Raw genomic sequence first — 21,424 nt, 5'->3', positions numbered from 1 at the left:
AATATCTCACCCCACCAGTGACAAAAATGATCTTGATATTTACAGCAGTGGATTTCAATTGTTATGTGGGGAGGGGGAAGGGGGGGGCACCCGACAAATATTGAGAGCACCTTGAGCTAATTTTCCCCCCAAAATGTTTTGGCTACCTAGAGGAAAACCGTATCATCGTTGCACAGAACATTTATTAGTGTATAGCAGCCAAAAGAACACATTGAATCATCAAGGTTGTGCCTTGTGGCCCCTTTGGGATTCGCTTATGGATTCCAGTTTTAAAAACTTCTGGTTTAGAAGCACACAAACAGAAGAGAGTTATACAGAAAGTTTCCTGCTTTAATGTCAAGCCAGCAACTCTGCTTTTTCTTCTGCAGATAAAAACTTTCTCTCTTTTTAATCAAAAAAAGAACCACATCATCGTAGTTGCTTCGTTGTATGACATTCTGCGTATCTGCAGGCTTCCAACTTCATTTATTTTTCAAAAACCAGGGTTAACTGGTCCTGATAACAATGTTAACATTGATTTCAGACACTGATCCAGACACTACAATTGAAACAGTTTTGGTTATTCCAGTATCTTCTCTTCCCAAGTCATGTTTTCTGTTTTTCCACTCCATCCATATTTGGCTATAACATTTGGAAGTTTAAAAAATCGGAGCAGAATTTTGGAATCTGTTGCGGATGGATTAACATTGTGTTTCTTGTCAGACTGCTGTTGGATGCAAAGCAGAAAATCTTGGAAATCACTAGCACGTTGGTCTGTCTGCATCCGAAAGAGAAAGTAGGATGTTGGCTAACACATGCATTTCCAATATTGTTTTCATTTTAGATTTGAAACTATAGGTTTTTCCTTTTATCTTTATTGGTGTGTTCTGGTTCTAACATAAAATGTGTGCATCCTTAATGTTGGGCCAGCTAAATATTTCGACCGTTATTGTGATCTAAGCTTTTTTTTTTAAAGTGTATATATATATTTTGGCAATCATCGTTTATTCCCCTTCTTTTCTTTTACCTGCAGGGAGCTGGTACTGCAATAGGAGAGCTACCTCCCTACTTCATGGCCCGAGCAGCTCGCCTCTCGGGCACAGAAACAGATGAGGAGTTTGAGGAAATATTGGAACATGGTCAGAATGCAGAGGTGAGTTTATTTGTTGAGGGTGGTGGGGGGGGTGGGGGGGGTGTAGGATGGGCAGATTTTTACTGAATGAAGTAATTGTACAATTATCACAGTTCCAGTAACCGATTCCTCAGTGTCTGCCAGATAACATGGGAGCTATCGACAGCTCACATCTCCTTGAGAAAGTTATTGTTTTACAGACTGCAGTCACTTTTTATAACGCTGACTAGCTGGCAGTCAGAAGTGGATTGGAGCCAGGAGATTACAACGTTTCTTAAGTTGTACCTTTTTAATAGAGGCGTATTGATAAAACTGCAGAGATAGCAAGTAGAATCTGTCACTCTGCTCTCTTGTACTTAGTGTACAGCTATGTTTGAAGTAGTCTCTCTGGTTAAAGTTAATCAAAACCTATGAAAGGAAAGAAAGAACAAGAGATGTGCATTTATATGGCACCTTTTACAACCATCGGACGTCCCAAATTAAGTGGAACAATTTGGAGTGTGTTAACCGAGACCACAGAAAGTTGTAGAGTCCAGTTCATTGGATATATTCAAGAGGGAGTTAGATGTGGCCCTTACGGCTAAGTGGATCAGGGGGTATGGAGAGAAAGGGGAGTGGGGTCCTGAAGATGCATGATCAGCCATGATCATATTGAATGGTGGTGCAGGCTCGTAGGGCCAAATGGCCTGCTCCTGCACCTATTTTCTATGTTTCTATACTGTTTAGTTTAATTTTTTTTAATGATTTCTAATTTTGAGACAATGTTCCTGATAGTAGCTGACCATCTTTCTTACCAAGTTGCCTGCCCTGTAACATCAGCGGAATCATATGCTCTTTCTTGAGTCCTTTCCTGAAAAGAACATAAGAAATAGGAACAGGAGTAGGCCATATGGCCCCTCTAGCCTGCTCCTCCATTCAATAAGATCATGGCTGATCTGATCATGGACTCAGCTCCACTTCCCTACCTGCTCCCCATAACCACTTATCCCCTTATTGTTTAAGAAACTGTCTATTTCTGTCTTAAATTAATTCAATGTTCCAGCTTCCACAGTTCTCTGAGGCAGCGAATTCCACAGATTTACAACTATGAGAAGAAATTTCTCCTCATCTCAGTTTTAAATGGGAGGCCCCTTATTCTAAGATCATGCCGTCTAGTTCTAGTCTCTCCCATCAGTGGAAACATCCTCTGCATCCATCTTGTCAAGCCCTCTCATAATCTTATAAGTTTCTATAAGATCAGCTCTCATTCTTCTGAATTCCAATGAGTAGAGGCCCAACCTACTCAACCTTTCCTCATAAGTCAACCCCCTCATCTCCGGAATCAACCTTGTGAACCTTCTCTGAACTGCCTCCAAAGCAAGTATGTCCTTTCGGAAATATGGAAACCAAAACTGCACACAGTATTCCAGGTGTGGCCTCACCAATACCCTGTATAGCTTGTAGCAAGACTTCCCTGCTTTTATACTCCATCCCCTTTGCAATAAAGGCCAAGATTCCATTGGCCTTCCTGATCACTTGCTGTATCTGCATACTATCCTTTTGTGTTTCATGCACAAGTACCCCCAGATCTCGCTGTACTGCAGCACTTTGCAATCTTTCTCCATTTAAATAATAACTTGCTCTTTGATTTTTTTTTTCTGCCAAATTGCATGACCTCACACTTTCCAACATTATACTCCATCTGCCAAATTTTTGCCCACTCACTTAGCCTGTCTATGTCCTTTTGCAGATTTTTTGTGTCCTCCTCACACATTGCTTTTCCTCCCATCTTTGTATCGTCAGCAAACTGGGCTATGTTACACTCAGTCCCTTCTTCCAAGTCGTTAATATAGATTGTAAATAGTTGGGGTCCCAGCACTGATCCCTGCGGCACCCCACAAGTTACTGGTTGCCAACCAGCGAATGAGCCATTTATCCCGACTCTGTTTGTTTTCTGTTAGTTAGCCAATCCTCTATCCATGCTAATATATTACCCCCAACCTCGTGAACTTTTATCTTGTGCAGTAACCTTTTATGTGGCACCTTGTCAAATGCCTTCTGGAAATCCAAATACACCACATCCACTGGTTCCCCTTTATCCACCCTGTTCGTTACATCCTCAAAGAACTCCAGCAAATTTTTCAAATATGACTTCCCCTTCATAAATCCATGCTGACTCTGCCTGACTGAATTTTGCTTTTCCAAATGTCCTGCTACTACTTCTTTAATAATGGACTCCAACATTTTCCCAACCACAGATGTTAGGCTAACTACTCTATAACTTATCTCAGAACAAGCTGGCTTGTGACAGATTAATTTTGCCTGTTAAAAGAATGCATCCGCACATCAACTTTCAAATCTTAACTTAGTAATTAGTGACGCGTATTAGACCAAAGAAAAGTGTGGAGAGAATGTCCAAGAAATTGTTTCTTTCCTTGTAGCTTTGTTTGGGATATGGAAGGCTCCAATTGTGAAACAATGGCGGAACCAGATTCCATAATGGCTTTTAGGATTTTTTTTTTAATCATTAAGAAAATAAGCAGGTACAGGAAAGGGAAAGAGAATGCCGTAAACCCCAAATAAATTAGGGGGGGTGGGGGGGACATTGATGTTGACTCTCTTTGTCATCTAATATTTATTTCTAAGTACTTCTCATCCACAGAATCCAGATGTGTAACTTAATATCCCAGCCAGTCCAGATTCCATAATCCTAAAAGTTTCCCTCTGTAATGATGACTATGTTCATTTCGTAGGAAGGTTTCACAGAATGTTTTGAGTCAGTTTACTGATCAGACATTACTAGGAATTGCCTGGACTGAAGATGCTTAAATGACGAATGGCAGCACTGACTAAACTGGATGACTAATGCTGCTTTTTTTCTCTCCATTTTCCCTAACCCCCCTCCCCCCAAAAAAAAGACCAATCTGATAGTTACCCATTATTTAATGTCCGGGTGGGGGGGTAGGGGGGGCGGGTGCTTCTGGGTCTGGGATAGAGGTGCAAGGACATTGTTTCTAATGTGTAGCTGGTCTGGTTCTGTTGAAAGCGCGAGAAAGTATGATTTCTGATGATGGTACTGCATTAGCAGTGAAGCTCTCACCTATGCCTGAAATATTCCTGCAGCATCTCTGTCAACATGCACGTATTCTATTACTGAACTGTTTTCAACTCTAACTCGGCTGTTGGAAGATGCATGGGCAGGAGTGGAAGAGAGAGAAATGAGCAAGTTTATGCATTTATAAAAACTTTAATCTTTTTGAGAGCCAAGTGTTCCAGAACACATGGAAACACAATACTGTGTGTGGGAATCAGGGGTGAGGATAACTTTTTGATGCTGCTGAGGTTTGGCTGATGAGAGGAATTTGGAATGCAGTGAATACAACTACCAGCACCCCTCTCCTGGGGTTTGGCGTTTAGTACACCGCTCATTCGCTGGTGTGGTTTTTGAGTGGTACTGATCCTGATTTTGTAGCTGTCCCGATACAGTCCAGTGAAGCTTTGAATTCCTTTATCTACTGATGGCAATACTTTGGGAATTAAAATTGACTTCACTACTAGGAAACCTGTTGTGTTTTTCATAATTAATTTTGTATTTGGAAGTTCCTGGTGGTGAAGAATAGAACCATTTTATCACTTTGTGTCCAGCCCCAAAGTTGATTGCAACCAGTCAGATGTGACAAGAGCCAGATGCACAGTGCAATTCTGCACTAGCAGTGTACCCTATCCCCAGTTTCAGAGAAATACACTAGTTGCATTTGTTTCCGCATGGCCTCTCTGGGGTTGCTGGTTTGGTGCTGAATTATGGGCAGCTTTTGCTGTAATCTGGGACCCAGAAAGGCATTTAGTGGAGGCTGCCTGAGCTCTCCGAGATCTTTACAGACAAGAGCTTGGCATTTCGTTTGCTGCTGATGGTGTTGGGCTTTGGTTCCATGCTGGATGCGTTCTGATGTTGTACTATAATGTGGCCATTCTTCATGTGTGAACCTAGACGGTGAGTGGCGGCAAGCTGTCTGACTGTGGGACGAACACTGCCAAACCAGGGACTGCCCTCACATTATCATCAAGCCACAAGCACGTCCAAGTAGGGGTTACTGGTGGTAATTAGAAGTGGGAACCCTGGCTGAGTATCTCCTCCCACAAAACGTAGTCAGAAGCAAACCGCTTCACCCTAAACCCGCCACAGGTGATCGGCACAGACCGAAGGAACGAACCTGGAATCTTAGGGTATTCAACATTTAGGAAGGATAGACAGAAAGGAAAAGGAGGCGGGGTGGCGATGCTGGTTAAAGAGGAAATTAATGCAATTGTAAGGAAAGACGTTAGCTTGGATGATGATGAATCGGTATGGGTGGAGCTACGAAATACCAAAGGGCAGAAAACGCTAGTGGGAATTGTGTACCGACCTCCAAATAGTAGTAGTGATGTTGGGGAGGGCATCAAACAGGAAATTAGGGGTGCATGCAATAAAGGTGCAGCAGTTATCATGGGTGACTTTAATATGCATATAGATTGGGCTAACCAAACTGGAAACAATACGGTGGAGGAGGATTTCCTGGAGTGCATAGGGATGGTTTTCTAGACCAATATGTCGAGGAACCAACTAGGGGGGAGGCCTTCTTAGACTGGGTGTTGTGTAATGAGAGAGGATTAATTAGCAATCTCGTTGTGCGAGGTCCCTTGGGGAAGAGTGACCATAATATGGTGGAGTTCTACATTAGGATGGAGAATGAAACTGTTAATTCAGAGACCATGGTTCAGAACTTAAAGAAGGGTAACTTTGAAGGTATGAGGCGTGAATTGGCTAGGATAGATTGGCGAATGATACTTAAGGGGTTGACGGTGGATGGGCAATGGCAGACATTTAGAGACCGCATGGATGAACTACAACAATTGTACATCACTGGCGTAAAAATAAAAAAGGGAAGGTGGCTCAACCGTGGCTATCAAGGGAAATCAGGGATAGTATTAAAGCCAAGGAAGTGGCATACAAATTGGCCAGAAATAGCAGCGAAACCCAGGGACTGGGAGAAATTTAGAAATCCACACAGGAGGACAAAGTGTTTGATTAGGGCAGGGAAAATAGAGTACGAGAGGAAGCTTGCAGGGAACATTAAAATGGACTGCAAAAGCTTCTATAGATATGTAAAGAGAAAAAGGTTAGTAAAGACAAACTTAAGTCCCCTGCAGTCAGAATCAGGGAAAGTCATAACTGGGAACAAAGAAATGGCAGACCAATTGAACAAGTACTTTGGTTCGGTATTCACTAAGGAGGAAACAAACAACCTTCCAGATATAAAAGGGTCAGAGGGTCTAGTACGAAGGAGGAACTGAGGGAAATCCTTATTAGTCGGGAAATTGCGTTGGGGAAATTGATGGGATTGAAGGCCAATAAATCCCCAGTGCCTGATGGTCTGCATTCCAGAGTACTTAAGGAGGTGGCCTTGGAAATAGCGGATGCATTGACAGTCATTTTCTATCTTTCCATAGACTCTGGATCAGTTCCCAAGGCATGGAGGGTAGCCAATGTAACCCCACTTTATTTTTTAAAAAAAGGAGGGAGAGAGAAAACAAGGAATTATAGACTGGTCAGCCTGACATCGGTAGTGGGTAAAATGATGGAATCAATTTATTAAGGTTGTCATAGCAGTGCATTTGGAAAGAGATGACATGATAGGTCCAAGTCAGCATGGATTTGTGAAAGGGAAATCATGCTTGACAAATCTTTTGGAATTTTTTGAGGATGTTTCCAGTAGAGTGGACAAGGGGGAACCAGTTGATGTGGTGTATTTGGACTTTCAGAAGGCTTTCGACAAGGTCCCACACAAGAGATTCATGTGCAAAGTTAAAGCACATGGGATTGGGGGTAGTGTGCTGACGTGGATTGAGAACTGGTTGGCAGACAGGAAGCAAAGAGTAGGAGTAAATGGGTACTTTTCAGAATGGCAGGCAGTGACTAGTGGGGTACCGCAAGGTTCTGTGCTGGTGCCCCAGCTGTTTACATTGTACATTAATGATTTAGACGAGGGGAATAAATGTAGTATCCTCCAAATTTGCAGATGACACTAAGTTGGGTGGCAGTGTGAGCTGCGAGGAGGATGCTATGAGGCTGCAGAGTGACTTGGATAGGTTAGGTGAATGGTCAAATGCATGGCAGATGAAGTATAATGTGGATAAATGTGAGGTTATCCACTTTGGTGGTAAAAACAGAGAGACAGACTTTTATCTGAATGGTGACAGATTAGGAAAAGGGGAGGTGCAACGAGACCTGGGTGTCATGGTACATCAGTCACTGAAGGTTGGCATGAAGGTACAGCAGGCGGTTAAGAAAGCAAATGGCATGTTGGCCTCCATAGCGAGGGGATTTGAGTACAGGGGCAGGGAGATGTTACTACAGTTGTACAGGGCCTTGCTGAGGCCACACCTGGAGTATTGTGTACAGTTTTGGTCTCCTAACTTGAAGGACATTCTTGCTATTGAGGGAATGCAGCAAAAGGTTCACCAGACTGATTCCTGGGATGGCGGGACTGACCTATCAAGAAAGACTGGATCAACTGGGCTTGTATTCACTGGAGTTCAGAAGAATGAGAGGGGATCTCATAGAAACATTTAAAATTCTGACGGGTTTAGACAGGTTAGATGCAGGAAGAATGTTCCCAATGTTGAGGAAGTCCAGAACCAGGGGTCACAGTCTAAGGATAAGGGGTAAGCCACTTAGGACTGAGATGAGGAGAAACTTCTTCACCCAGAGAGTGGTGAACCTGTGGAATTCTCTACCACAGAAAGTTGTTGAGGCCAATTCACTAAATATATTCAAAAAGGAGTTCGATGTCGTCCTTACTACTAGGGGGATCAAGGGGTATGGCGAGAAAGCAGGAATGGGGTACTGAAGTTGCATGTTCAGCCATGAACTCATTGAATGGCGGTGCAGGCTCGAAGGGCCGCATGGCCTACTCCTGCACCTATTTTCTATGTTTCTTACGCAGCTTGTATGTCACAGCTAATACTGTCTTAACCTGCTTGAGGCTTGATGGGTGCTCAATCTCTGGCATTTCCAACCAGATAGAGCTATTTTTTATTTTAATTTTAAAAAGCTTGTCCAAACAACTTCAGGAAGAGGTGTTTCTTTGGTTTTGAAAGTAGTAGTAAAATGACTACTTTCTACTTGCTTTTGATTATGGTTGCCTTTTAAAAGATTTTTGCATAAACCCAAGAGATGAAATTACTCATCTGGCTACTGCTGTTTGAGTCGAGATTACGCACGACGGTTTTGCCCGTTATTTTGAGATGAGCAGTGAAACGTTCACAATGACTGAAAGGCAGGCACATGCATGTGGCACTGATATTGTGGTATCTTCTGTATGAGTCAGGGTTTTTCAAATTAATTTGTACTGATAGACAGATATGCTTTACATATATTCGTCGCCGAGACACGCAGAAAACAAGCGCAGGCAGCGGAAGGAGCATTTGGCAAACCAAAGGCCCCATCCACCCTTTCCTTCGACCAGTGTCTGTCCCACCTGCGGCAGAGACTGTAATTCCCGTATTGGACTGTTCAGTCACCTGAGAACTCACTTTTAAAGTGGAAGCAAGTCTTCCTCGATATCAAAGGACTGCCTATGATGATGACATATTATTACAGCCATCATTCCTCCTCTGATAGTGGAACAACCAAATGTCCCTCGCCCCAATAAACCCAACAAAATAGACCTCACTATCTTGACCAATGAACTTAACTTAATCATAAATTTGGGAGGTACAATTCTACCATCCTTCCGAGGAGAGAACCTATGGCAAATCATTCCAGTGAAAGCCATTGGACCAGAAGCAGTCTGTTACGAATAGATTGAACTGGATTTGAACGCAGGGTGCCGCATCTGGGAGGGGGAGAATACAGATTCCTGTTCAATTCAGTCGTAGCCAGCTGAAGAGCAGCTATTGTCATCACTCGAGCAATTCCTTTCCAGTCGGTAGAACAAAATAGAAGATCTTTGGAAGCAGCTTTTAGACCAAGTTGAGGGGGGAAAAGAATCAAGAAGGAAAGCTTGGATTTTTTTAATCTGTTTTGCTGCCTCTCCCAGGAAATCACATGGCTTCGGTTGGGGTGGAGTGTAGAATGTTGGGGTGCAGGGGGCGTCGTAGTTGTGTGGGGCGGACTGGTTGGGCTGGATGCTCTTTACCTTTCCGCCATTGGTCATAGGTTTATATGTAACCTTCAGGGCTGCTGACCAAGGGCTCTTTGTAGGCCAGCGTGGACACGTTGGGCCAAAATGGCGGCCTCCTGCTCTGTAGATTTCTATGATTCTATGTTTCTAAAGTACTTTACATTAAAAATTCTCCCCTCTTTCTCCCCCCCCCCCCCCCCGCAAAGACTGCGTTGCCTTTATGTACAAGTTATATCACAAGTTCAACCTTTGTGTTGATAACCTTTCCAAAAAAATGCCCAACAGTATTGAGCAGCAGAAAGTTTTGAAGTGCCTACAAAAACATTAAGTTTAGCACCTCTGTCTATAAAATGTCTACAAATTTATTATGAAATTGATGCTTTTTTTTAGTAATCAGAAGTTTCAAACTTGTCTTAAATGTTTTAATAATTGGATTAGACTTTCTGCTTAAGTATTTTAATTTGTGTTTTGAAGACTTGCTTATTGTGCTAAACATTCAGATCTTGGCTGCCATGGAGGTAGATGCATTTTGTGCAAGTTTATGTTTCTAGCAACTTTCAGACTGTTAATTATATTCAGTTGGCAAAAATATCTGCCACTTTCTGTCAGATGTGCCATTGTGATTTATCTTATTCCACAAATGTTGGATGGTAACTTTTGCCACTTGTACTCCAAGCTACTCAGATTTTTACTAGTATGTCAACGTTTAAAGATTGATATTCAGTACAGTTCTTTGAATTGATTGACAAGCCTGCCTTAAGACGTCAAATAATTATTCAATAGAGTAGACTTTTTTTTTTGCAAAACTCTCGCTAATACTGCCTCAATTCATAAATGATCTCCTAAGTTCTCAAGTGAGCAATTAGTCCAACGAGAGCCATTAAATCGAATACCTTCTTTGCTACCAGTCGTGACAGTTTCTTGCTATGTCGTGCTGTCATACTGACCTGTAATGACCCTTGACACACTGTAGTTTGTTTTCATGCTGCTCTCCCCAGACCCTCCATATTTGAACATTTGTTGAATGGAACTTATTAAACATAAGTGGCTACCTTGATTTTTATTTTTTACAACATATTTGGCAGCATTTGAAATACCTGAGTCATTAAGGAGAAAAGATTGTCATTATTTTTGCTCCTGATGGCTATCAGGTAAGCTTTGCTGAAAATTTAGGCGAGGGCAGAATCAGACTTGCTTGTGATACTCTCTCTGGTTGAATAGCCTGCCAAAATTCAGTCTCAGCCTTGCACATGAAAAATGGCCAAGTGGGCATAACATTTGGCAGCTGCTGCAACCATCAGACAATATCCCAGCAGCATTCTGTACCTGCAGACAATTGACAAAAAATGGTTCTGCACTCAAGTCACTTATTTTAAAAAGTAGGATGATGCTTTTAGAACATTGTGAAGTAAAAGTTATTTTCAAAAACTCAAGTCTATCATCCAGTTTGACAAACCCATTATAGAGCATGTGTACATAAGAACATAAGAAATAGGAGCAGGAGTAGGCCACCTGGCCCCTCGAGCCTGTTCCGCCATTTAATAAGATCATGGTTGATCTGATCATGGGCTCAGCTCCACTTCCCTGCCCGCTCCCCATAACCCTTTATTCTCTTATCGCTGAAAAATCTATCTCCACCTTAAATATATTCAACGACCCAGCCTCCACAGCTGTCTGGGGCAGAGAATTTACAACCCTCAGAAGAAATTCCTCCTCATCTCAGTTTTAAATGGGCGGCCCTTTATTCTGAGACTATGTCCCCTAGTTTTAGTTTCCCCCATGAGTGGAAATATCCTCTCTGCATCCACCTTGTCGAGCCCCCTCATTATCTTACCTATTTCGATAAGATCACCTCTCATTCTTCTGAACTCCAATGAGTATAGGCCCAACCTACTCAAGGGCAAGTCATTTGGTTTGGTATGACATCTGGCAAGTTTCTACACTTGCGTGAGTGTCATAGTTCTACATCAAATCCCAGAGGCTGTGAAAATGCCACTCTGATGAATATCTGGTCACTTGCTCAAGATATGTGACCAGGAAGAATGCCAGTAGTGAAAGGTCCACTAACTACCATCAATAATGCTTTGAATATGTTGCTTTCCACAGTCTGCTCTTGTATTTTCCTCACTCCTACTGCATTTCTCGCACTTTTTAATAAAAAATAGTTGTATGCATCCAGATTGCCGCTTTGATTATGGTTACCATTAGCACAGATCCTTCCCCTTGAGCTTCACAGGAATCAGTGCTGGGGCCTCAATTATTTACAATCTATATTAATAACTTGGATGAAAGGACCAAGTGTAATGTAGACAACTTTGCTGATGATACAAAGGTGGGTGGGAAAGCAAGTTGTGAGGAGGACACAAAAAATCTGCAAAGGGATATAGACAGGCAAAGTGAGTGGGCAAACATTTGGCAGATGGAGTATAATGTGGGAAAGTGTGAAGTTATCCACTTTGGCAGGAAAAATAAAAAAACTAATTATTATTTAAATGGAGAGAGGTTACAAAATGCTGCAGTACAGAGGGACCTGGGGGGGTGGGGGGGGGTCGTTGTGCATGAAACACAAAAAGTTAGTATGCAGGTACAGCAAGTAATCAGGAAGGCAAATGGAATGTTGGCCTTTCTTGCAAGGGGAATGGAGTATAAAAGCAGGAAGTCCTGCTCCAACTGTAGAGAGTATTGGTGAGACTCTCTGCGTACAATTTTGGTCCCCTTATTTAAGGAAGGATATACTTGTATTGCAGGCAATTCAGAGAAGGTTCACTTGGTTGATTCCTGAGATGAAGGGGTTGACTTATGAAGAAAGGTTGGGCCTGTACTCATTGGAGTTTAAAAGAATGAGAGGTGATCTTATTGAAGCATATAAGATACTGAGGTGGTTTGACAGGGTAGTTGCAGAGAGGATATTTCCACTTGTGGGGGAATCTAGAACCGGGGGGGCATAGTTTAAGAATAAGGGGTTTCCCATTTAGAACGGAGATGAGGAGAAACTTCTTAGGGTTGTAAATCTGTGGAATTCTCTGTCACAGAGAGCTGTAGAGGCTGGGTCATTGAATAAATTTAAGGTGGAGATAGATAGATTTTTGAACGATAAGGGAGTGAAGGGTTATGGGGAGCGGGCAGGAAAGTGGAGCTGAGTCCATGATCAGATCAGCCATGATCTTATTGAATGGCAGAGCAGGCTCGAGGAGCCAAATGGCCTACTCCTATTTCTTATGTTCTTATGTGTTCTGCACTTTTTCTTGGAAGCAATACGGTGGAGGAGGATTTCCTGGAGCGCATAAGGGATGGTTTTCTCGACCAATATGTCGAGGAGCCATCTTAGACTGGGTGTTGTGTAATGAGAGAGGATTAATTAGCAATTTCGTTGTGCGAGGCCCCTTGGGGAAGAGTGACCATAATATGATGGAATTCTACATTAGGATGGAGAATGAAACAGTTAATTCAGAGACCATGGTCTAGAACTTAAAGAAGGGTAACTTTGAAGGTATGAGGCGTGAATTGGCAAGAATAGATTGGCGACTGATACTTAAGGGGTTGACAGTGGATGGGCAATGGCAGACATTTAGAGACCGCATGGATGAACTACAACAGTTGTACATCCCTGTCTGGCGTAAAAATGAAAAAGGGAAGGTGGCTCAACCATGGCTATCAAGGGAAATCAGGAATAGTATTAAAGCCAAGGAAGTGGCATACAAATTGGCCAGAAATAGCAACGAACCTGGGGACTGGGAGAAATTTAGAACTCCGCAGAGGAGGACAAAGGGTTTAGGGCAGGGAAAATAGAGTACGAGAGGAAGCTTGCAAGGAACATTAAAACGGAGTGCAAAAGCTTCTATAGATATGTAAAGAGAAAAAGGTTAGTAAAGACAAAAACGTAGGTCCCCTGCAGTCAGAATCAGGGGAAGTCATAACTGGGAACAAAGAAATGGCAGACCAATTGAACAAGTACTTTGGTTCAGTATTCACTAAGGAGGACACTAACAACCTTACGTATAAAAAAAGTGGTCAGAGGGTCTAGTAAGAAGGAGGAACTGAGGGAAATACTTATTAGTTGGGAAAATGTGTTGGGGAAATTGATGGGATTGAAGGCCGATAAATCCCTAGGGCCTGATGGACTGCATCCCAGAGTACTTAAGGAGGTGGCCTTGGAAATAGCGGATGCATTGACAGTCATTTTCCAACATTCCATTGACTCTGGATCAGTTCCTATGGAGTGGAGGGTAGCCAATGTAACCCCACTTTTTAAAAAAGGAGGGAGGGAGAGAGAAAGCAGGGAATTATAGACCGGTCAGCCTGACATCGGTAGTGGGTAAAATGATGGAGTCAATTATTAAGCATTTGGAAAGAGGTGACATGATAGGTCCAAGTCAACATGGATTTGTGAAAGGGAAATCATGCTTGACAAATCTTTTGGAATTTTTTGAGGATGTTTCCAGTAGAGTGGACAAGGGAGAACCAGTTGATGTGGTGTATTTGGACTTTCAGAAGGCTTTCGACAAGGTCCCACACAAGAGATTAATGTGCAAAGTTAAAGCACATGGGATTGGGGGTAGTGTGCTGACGTGGATTGAGAACTGGTTGGCAGACAGGAAGCAAAGAGTAGGAGTAAATGGGTACTTTTCAGAATGGCAGGCAGTGACTAGTGGGGTACCGCAAGGTTCTGTGCTGGTGCCCCAGCTGTTTACATTGTACATTAATGATTTAGACGAGGGGATTAAATGTAGTATCTCCAAATTTGCGGATGACACTAAGTTGGGTGGCAGTGTGAGCTGCGAGGAGGATGCTATGAGGCTGCAGATAGGTTAGGTGAGTGGGCAAATGCATGGCAGATGAAGTATAATGTGGATAAATAAGAGGTTATCCACTTTGATTGTAAAAACAGAGAGACAGACTATTATGTGAATGGTGACAGATTAGGAAATGGGGAGGTGCAACGAGACCTGGGTGTCATGGTACATCAGTCATTGAAGGTTGGCATGCAGGTACAGCAGGCGGTTAAGAAAGCAAATGCACCTATTTTCTATGTTTCTATGTCTATATGGTGAATTCATACTGACATTATACTAACAAGGGTTTAACCGATTCAAAGTAAAATCCAAAGCTGGTGATAACCTTTCCAAAACTGTCACTTTCTGGTTTTCAATAAAATAAATATTTCAGATCTAATACTTAATTCTTTCAGATGTTCTGCGGTTTGCACTGTTTTAATTGGTACAGAAGTGTGTTTTTGCTTGTTACCATGTGAGTGTACATTGTTCCATAATGTTATAAAGTGAAGGGGGAAAAAGTGTACCATTAACCAAAAAAAAAAAGAAGCTATTAAGTTTCATAGCTGTAACCAAGGGTTTATGAATCAGGATTGACAACTATGTTTTGTGAAGTCTGGAACATTTGTGTTAATTTGGCAAACACATTGTTGAAAAGTCGCACAATGTGAATTGAGTTACTCTTTTTTTTGTTAATGAGGAACAGCTGCAGTGTGTGTGTAACCCTGGGGCGTTCTCCGTGAACCTTTACTGCACCCTCTCAAGTGCGGTTTTGTCTAGAAGGATCACGTGACTTCTGTGAAATCTTCTCCATTTCCAGTAACCGTTTGGACAGGGATGACTCAGAACAAAACCAGCTTCCTCTAACCACAAAGTTGTTGAAGAATTTGTCAACGTGGACTTTGGAGGTTTATAGTAGTTAGCTGGAACTGCTATGGTGAGATTGCATCAGCAAGGCCATAAGGAGGCTTCCTGCTATTAAACTGTATTACTTGTCTGGAACAGCCTCACCACTGGACTTTGTAGAGCACAGCTGCCTTGTTCTATTACCTTTCTGGCAATTACATTTCCTTCAGTTCTTCTTCCATGGATACTTCTCGGGCGTGAATGTTCTCCTATTGTAAAATGTCACAAGGTTATCTTTCTAGTCCAGCCTGAATTTAAAAGCTTACTTTTCAACCCAAAAAAATTATTTTAAGGTGCCTAATAGCCGGCACCTTAAATAAAAATCCACTTGGCAACTAGCCATGGTGAAATTTGCTCTCATTTTGTCGAGGCCAGCTCTCCAGCTTACATTTGACATTGTTGATTTTATCCTTTTCAATTTGATTTACTGATTTTTGTTGCTGTTTACGTGCTGCAGCTGCAGCTCTTGTCTGACCCATCAACCAAATATCTGGTTCTAGCACGTGTATTACGCTCTTTGGCAGTTTCCTCTGGTCAGATGATCAGAATTAACCTTCACTTTAAGTCAAGGAGACATGCATTCAAACTTAGATGAGCAAAGATAAATACACAGTTCATACAGATGGCAGAAAATATGGAGTAGGCTACTCTGGGAGACAGTGGAAGTGAACTACATTATAAATGTTTAAGTGGGTGATGAACCTTGGTGTCATATTTGACCCTGAAATGAGCTTCTGACCACATATCCGCGCCATAACGAAGACCGCCTATTTCCACCTCCCTAGCATCGCCCCTGCCTCCGCTCATCTGCTGAAAGCCTCATCCATGCCTTTGTTACCTCCAGACTTGACTAATCCAATGCACACCTGGCTGGCCTCTCTCGTTCAACCCTACGTAAACATGAGGTCATCCAAAACTCGGCTGCCTAACTCACACCGAGTCCCGCTCACCCATCACCCCTGTGCTCATTGACCTACATTGAATCCTGGTTAAGCAGTGCCTCGATTTAAAAAAAAAAAAAAATTAATTCTCCTTGTTTCCATGGCTTCACCCCTCCCTAGCTGTGTAATTTCCTCCCCCCCCCCCCCCCCCAAAGTTTTGGCCAAGGAATATTCGAGTTTTTTCTTGAAATTTACCATATTGTTTTAACTTCCCACATTATTAGCAATTGTGGAGGGTGTTAGAACATAAGAATTAGGAGCAGAAGTCGGCCATTCAGCCCCACAAGCCTGCTCTGCCATTCAAATAAGATCATGGCTGATCTTCTAGGCGGTTGTACTGGGTTGGTTAAGGCATGACAGTGGCAGAAGCCTGGACTCGATCTCTAGTCTGTGCTCCAACCTAAAGAAGGCACACAATGATGGGAGCAGAAAATCAGGATAGAAGAAAATAATAGAATAAGATCAAGTAAAGGCTCTTTAGCAGACCGAACTTGATCCCTCAAATTGACCATGTCTATTTCCACTACTGTTGACTCTCTGCCACTTATCTAATCTTCAATTGGTAATGAATAACCACAGGGAGAACTTCAAAGATAACTTTTTCTCCTTAAGGCATCAATTCACTGCTAGGGATATGGTTACATTCCATTCGGCAATCACTTGTGGTCAACTTGCCCACTATTTATATTTGAGCTCGAACAGTAATAAGCTATTCCAGCATGGAGAGGGGACGATAATCGCAGCTGCCCCAGTCCTGTTCTCACCCAATGTTTACATGGAATGCAATGTCCAGCAGTGGCATTGCCTGGTGTTCAGGAGCAGCAAACCTGGCTGCTTTTCTCCTCCCTAATGAAGGGGCTTTGAGACCATTTGTAGTGTTGCTATCACCACCTTAGCTGAAATCGTCTAACTTGGTATGGACCAGGGTCAAACTAAAGTTCTGATCTGTGTGGTTCAGCTACACGCTGAACAAACTCCCTCAACAAACTCCCTAAACTCCCTGAAGAGAGAACTTCTGAAAGTATGGCGGTCTCTTCTCATTCCTTTTAACCTGAGGTAAAGTTAAGAAAATATACATGCCAAGTTCTATTAAATGTTAAGAATTTAGAGTTCAGAGGAATTGTGGTTAGTTTAGTGCGCTAAAATATTCCACCATGGAACAAGAGGAAACTTATTCTGCCAATGATGTCAGCCCACAAACAGTTTCATCTGTACTGTGCCAATGGAGGTGACATGGGAGTGTGTTATACCTTGTAGATGACTGACTTTCTTCCCTCGCCAGTAGGGAATTTGATAAACCACTTGCTTATCTCTCTTTCCTGCTTCAGTGGCTTGCGGGGAACCATTGGCAGAAGGCATGGAGTTGGCAGCTTGCCTACCCTTTGTACAGTTTGTACTGCACTCAGGACCATAAAGGAGGGAGGGGGAAATATTTGTAAGAAGTTGGGGAAAGGAAGAAGGAGAAAAGAGATGGGAAGCATCTGTGTTTTGACGGCTAAATAGGTGCACAAATAATTTAAAAGCCCCAAGAACAGATTCACAGTTACAGCTTAACACCTGCTGAACAAAGATTGAACAACAGTTTGCATTTTGAAGACGTTTTTAGACTTCAAACAATAGAAGTGAGACTTAGAGAACTCTGTTCTTTTCATCGAAGTTAGGTGATCTTTAATTTGTAATCTTGCATAAGGTCAGAGATGAGATAGCTGAGGCTCTTAAATTAAATACACTGGCAGTCAAAGTTTTCCATTATCTGAGAAGTATGTTTAAAAACGTGTTAAACACGCAGTGTGGCAGATTCTTGCACGAGTATGTTCAGTTAGGTGCACATGCGACAACAGCAGATGAAGAGGAAATATGCTGCACGAGAATTGCTACATCACAGATCCTGGCAAGAGGACTATTGTGGGAGAAATAACCTTGGGGATATGATCATCTGAAAGAATGGTCACAGTGGCAGCATAATTCACTTGGTGCGCTCATCCAGTGCAAAAGATTATGATGATCAGAATTTCTTTTTATGAGGGTAGGAGGTTTTGAAGGCGATAATTGAGGCTTGTCCAGGGGATTAAATTCTTGTACCTATGGTACCATTGTGATTTAACAATCGCAAAATTATTCAGACTAAACCTTGACTCATCAAAGCCTTGCATGGCCGTCTGCAGCACATCTGGCCAACTGGTGCACTTCAGATTAGTAAATTTGGGGTTAGCAACTACAACCACGGGTGGAATGCGGTTTTTCGTGTTCTCTTTTGGTACTGAATGGCATGCTTAAGATCATTTACATAACTGAAATAGTTTCCATAAATGGGGCCTGAAGTAGGTTTGTACACGAGTTTCATTTTCCATGTGGTGGATCTGAAAATTTTACAAGTTGCCCAAGACACGATCTTTGATGTGAATGGTTGTGCCCCTGGCCAGCAAAACAGTCATTTACATCAGTTAAATTTAGATAGTGAATTTGTCACAGGTGGTGCAATGTGTTGGGTTGGTTAGTTTGTGCAACAGTGATGAGATGCAGATTTGCGCATATACTGCCTTTCCCCTGCACAACTGAAGATTCAGTCTCCTCCATGAAGAGTTCAGTGGAGGATGTGAGATTCCCTAGAGGAAAGGAGGGGACTTGGAGGGTAATTGACCCCATGGTGAACTTGTGCACCTCCGAGAAGCATTGGGTGCAGGCTTGCAGCGGCCCACCTGCTCATAAGAACATAAGAAATAGGAGCAGGAGTAGGCCATACGGCCCCTCGAGCCTACTCCGCCATTTAATACGATCATGGTTGATCCGATCATGGAGTCAGGTCCACTTTCCTGCCCGTTCCCCATAGCCCCTTATTCCCTTATCGGTTAAGAAACTGTCTAAAAAATTTATTCAATGTCCCAGCTTCCACAGCTCTCTGAGGCAGCGAATTCCACAGATTTACAACCCTCTTGAGAGAAGTTCCTCCTTGTCTCAGTTTTAAATGGGCGGCCCCTTATTCTAAGATTATGCCCCCTTGTTCTAGTCTCCCCCATCAGTGGAAACATCCTCTCTGCATCCACCTTGTCAAGCTCTCTCATAATCTCATCCCTTGCCAGGTGTGATGCAAGGCACGAGAGACATCCGTGAAAAGGAGAAAGGCAAAAATATATATATTTTGAAAAAGGAACACTTATTTATGCTTTTCTGTGAGGAATGTCACAGTGTGCTCACTTCAAACAGTGATGTACAGTGCAGACTCACCAGAATAATACCAGGGCTTAAAGCCTCCAATTGTGATGGGTTGCATAAACTTGGGTTGTATTCCCTTGAGTTTGGATAATTGAGGAATGATCCAATCAAGATGTTTAAAATGATGCAGGGATTCAATAGGCTAGATACACAAACTATTTTCACCACGTCGGGGAATCCAGAACAAGGAGGCATAATGTTAAAATGCGAGCCAGGCCATTTAGGAGCGAAATTGGGAAGCGTTTTTTCACGCTAAGGGTAGTGGAACTTTGGAATTCTTTCACCCAAAAGTTGTGAATCCTGGATTAAATGGGGACGGGAGGGGCCACATTGCAGCGGAGGTCTGGGGGGGGCGAAATGTGTTGGAGGGGCAGGCCTGGGGGCTCTGTGCCTCGGTGCGGGGAGTGTTCAGAGTGGGGTGGACGGGTTGACTGCGCAGATGGTGATTGGTGGATGTGGTGTGGTTGGCGTCGCGGAGGCGTGGCTCCGGGTGGCTATGGGGCTCGACATCCAGGGGTGTTTGGCATTTGGGAAGGATTCTGACGGGACGGGACAGGTTGGGTGCGGGGGGAGTGTTCCCGGTGTTGGGTGGGTCCGGAGCCGGGAGGGAGGGGGAGCACGGTCTTGGGATGGGGGGGTGGACTGTTTGGGGCTGGGATGGGGCGAGACTTCTTCACTCGGGGAGTTGTTGGCCTGTGGGGTTCCCTGCCGCGGAGAGTTGTTGATGCCAGTTCATTGGATGTGTTCGGGAGGGAGTTGGATGTGGCTGGGGGGGGGGGGGGGGGGTTGCTGGGGTGGGTAATCAACCATGATCTTGTTGAATGGCGGTGCAGGCTCGAAGGGCCGAATGGCCTACTCCTGCACCTATTTTCTATGTTTCTATAAATGAAATTTTCAAAACTGAAATCGATGGATTCTTAGGTGAGGGGAGCAGAGGTTGGTAAATGGAGATGAACTGCAAATCGGCCATGATCTAATTGAATGGTGGAATAGGCTCAAGGAGCTGAATGACCACCTCCAAATAAATCTCTGGGTATCCTAGTTTTATTATCTAAACGGCCCACATAAATACCCAAGTGTAGGCAGCAGGCTCCCTTCTATTTTGCTCTGCGCTGCCTTGAGTGACCCAGAGACAACATTAACCCTCCACAACAGTGTGGCTGAGAGAGGGAATAAACCTGTTTCTCCCCCCACTCCCCGCTCCATAGTTTGTTGCTCTACGTCACCTTGTGCCCCATCGCCAAGTGTGAATTTGCAAAACTGATGTGAATTCGGAAGGTATTTATACCCTTGGACTTGCCAAAGTGCGAGTCTATCTGTAACTTTGTTTTTTTTTAAATCTTGTGCTTGTTCTCAACAGTTCCACAAAGTTTGGCCAAATATTGTTGATCCAAACTTGGGCCCCGTAAATCATCTCCTTTCTTATGGGTTGGCAAAGGAAGAAATGCTTAATAAACCAGTTGTTCTTGAGAATGAGTTTTTTTTTGTACAAAACTGAGACTTCATATTGCCAAATACCCCAGATCTCTGTTCAAACAAGGGAAGAAAGGCCAATTTTAATTCTGAAAGGTCTCCTAATATGGTTGCTATTTTTAAAACATACTCTTAGAATAGCAGAGTTTCCATTGGGATTGGTCTCTAATGGGCAGCCAACCAAATCAAATATAGCCTACTAATGTATGTTGTGGTTAAGTGCATAACTTGTTAAAAGGATAATATGCCATTCTACACGCTCTTGCTCTCCTTACAAAGTTCACTGTGTTGAGATCGAAACGTACTGCATAGTCTCCTACTCTGCTACATTGCTTCCCAGGACCTTTAGCAGTATGGAACTTATATCCTTCAATTTCTGCAATCTATAGGCTTTTAAAACCCAAGTTTGGCATTATTTAATCACTATCACTTTCTTTATCCCATTGTCTTGCTTGCTCTTAAATCTTGATGTCCTGCACTGCAGGCCTCAACCTAAACCTCTCAAAATTAGAAAAAATAAGTTCCTTGACATTTGAAATTCAGTGAATTTTATCTGCTTCAAACAGTTGCTTTCTAAGGATAAATAGACACTCTCAAAGGACACCTGCATATTTGCCCATAGGATTTCTTCAACCAGTTTGACACTGTTCGAGTATGTTCAATATTAGCAATACATAGTCCAGAATTTGTGGAAACCATTTTTAACAGGCTGTCTTTTGGTTACCAGGACTTCATAGTAAAATGTAGCAAATTGTGCTGCACAGATCCTTGCAGGCGTTTAAATATAACGTGAAAAACACTTCAGATTCCGGACAATTATTCTTAAGTCGATCAAGTCTAGCTGGTAAAATGTAATTTGGCTCAGCA

At 42.8% G+C, this 21,424-nt stretch overlaps 1 protein-coding gene across 5 annotated transcripts in view; it reads left to right on the top strand.

The window, feature by feature from the left end:
- vmp1 (vacuole membrane protein 1) overlaps nt 1-21,424 on the top strand; it is a 175,071-nt gene that overhangs the window by 114,058 nt on the left and 39,589 nt on the right. For all 5 annotated transcript variants that reach the window (XM_070856944.1, XM_070856945.1, XM_070856946.1 and 2 more), the window contains one exon: nt 1,013-1,132. In XM_070856944.1, coding sequence (XP_070713045.1) covers nt 1,013-1,132 — 120 coding nt within the window. The remainder of the gene's footprint in view (nt 1-1,012; nt 1,133-21,424) is intronic.

Source organism: Pristiophorus japonicus, chromosome 16 (assembly GCF_044704955.1).
Source record: "Pristiophorus japonicus isolate sPriJap1 chromosome 16, sPriJap1.hap1, whole genome shotgun sequence".
Classification (NCBI taxonomy): Eukaryota; Metazoa; Chordata; class Chondrichthyes; family Pristiophoridae; genus Pristiophorus; species Pristiophorus japonicus.
Note: the sequence above shows the minus strand (reverse complement) of the source record. Positions and strands in the feature narration are given on the sequence as shown.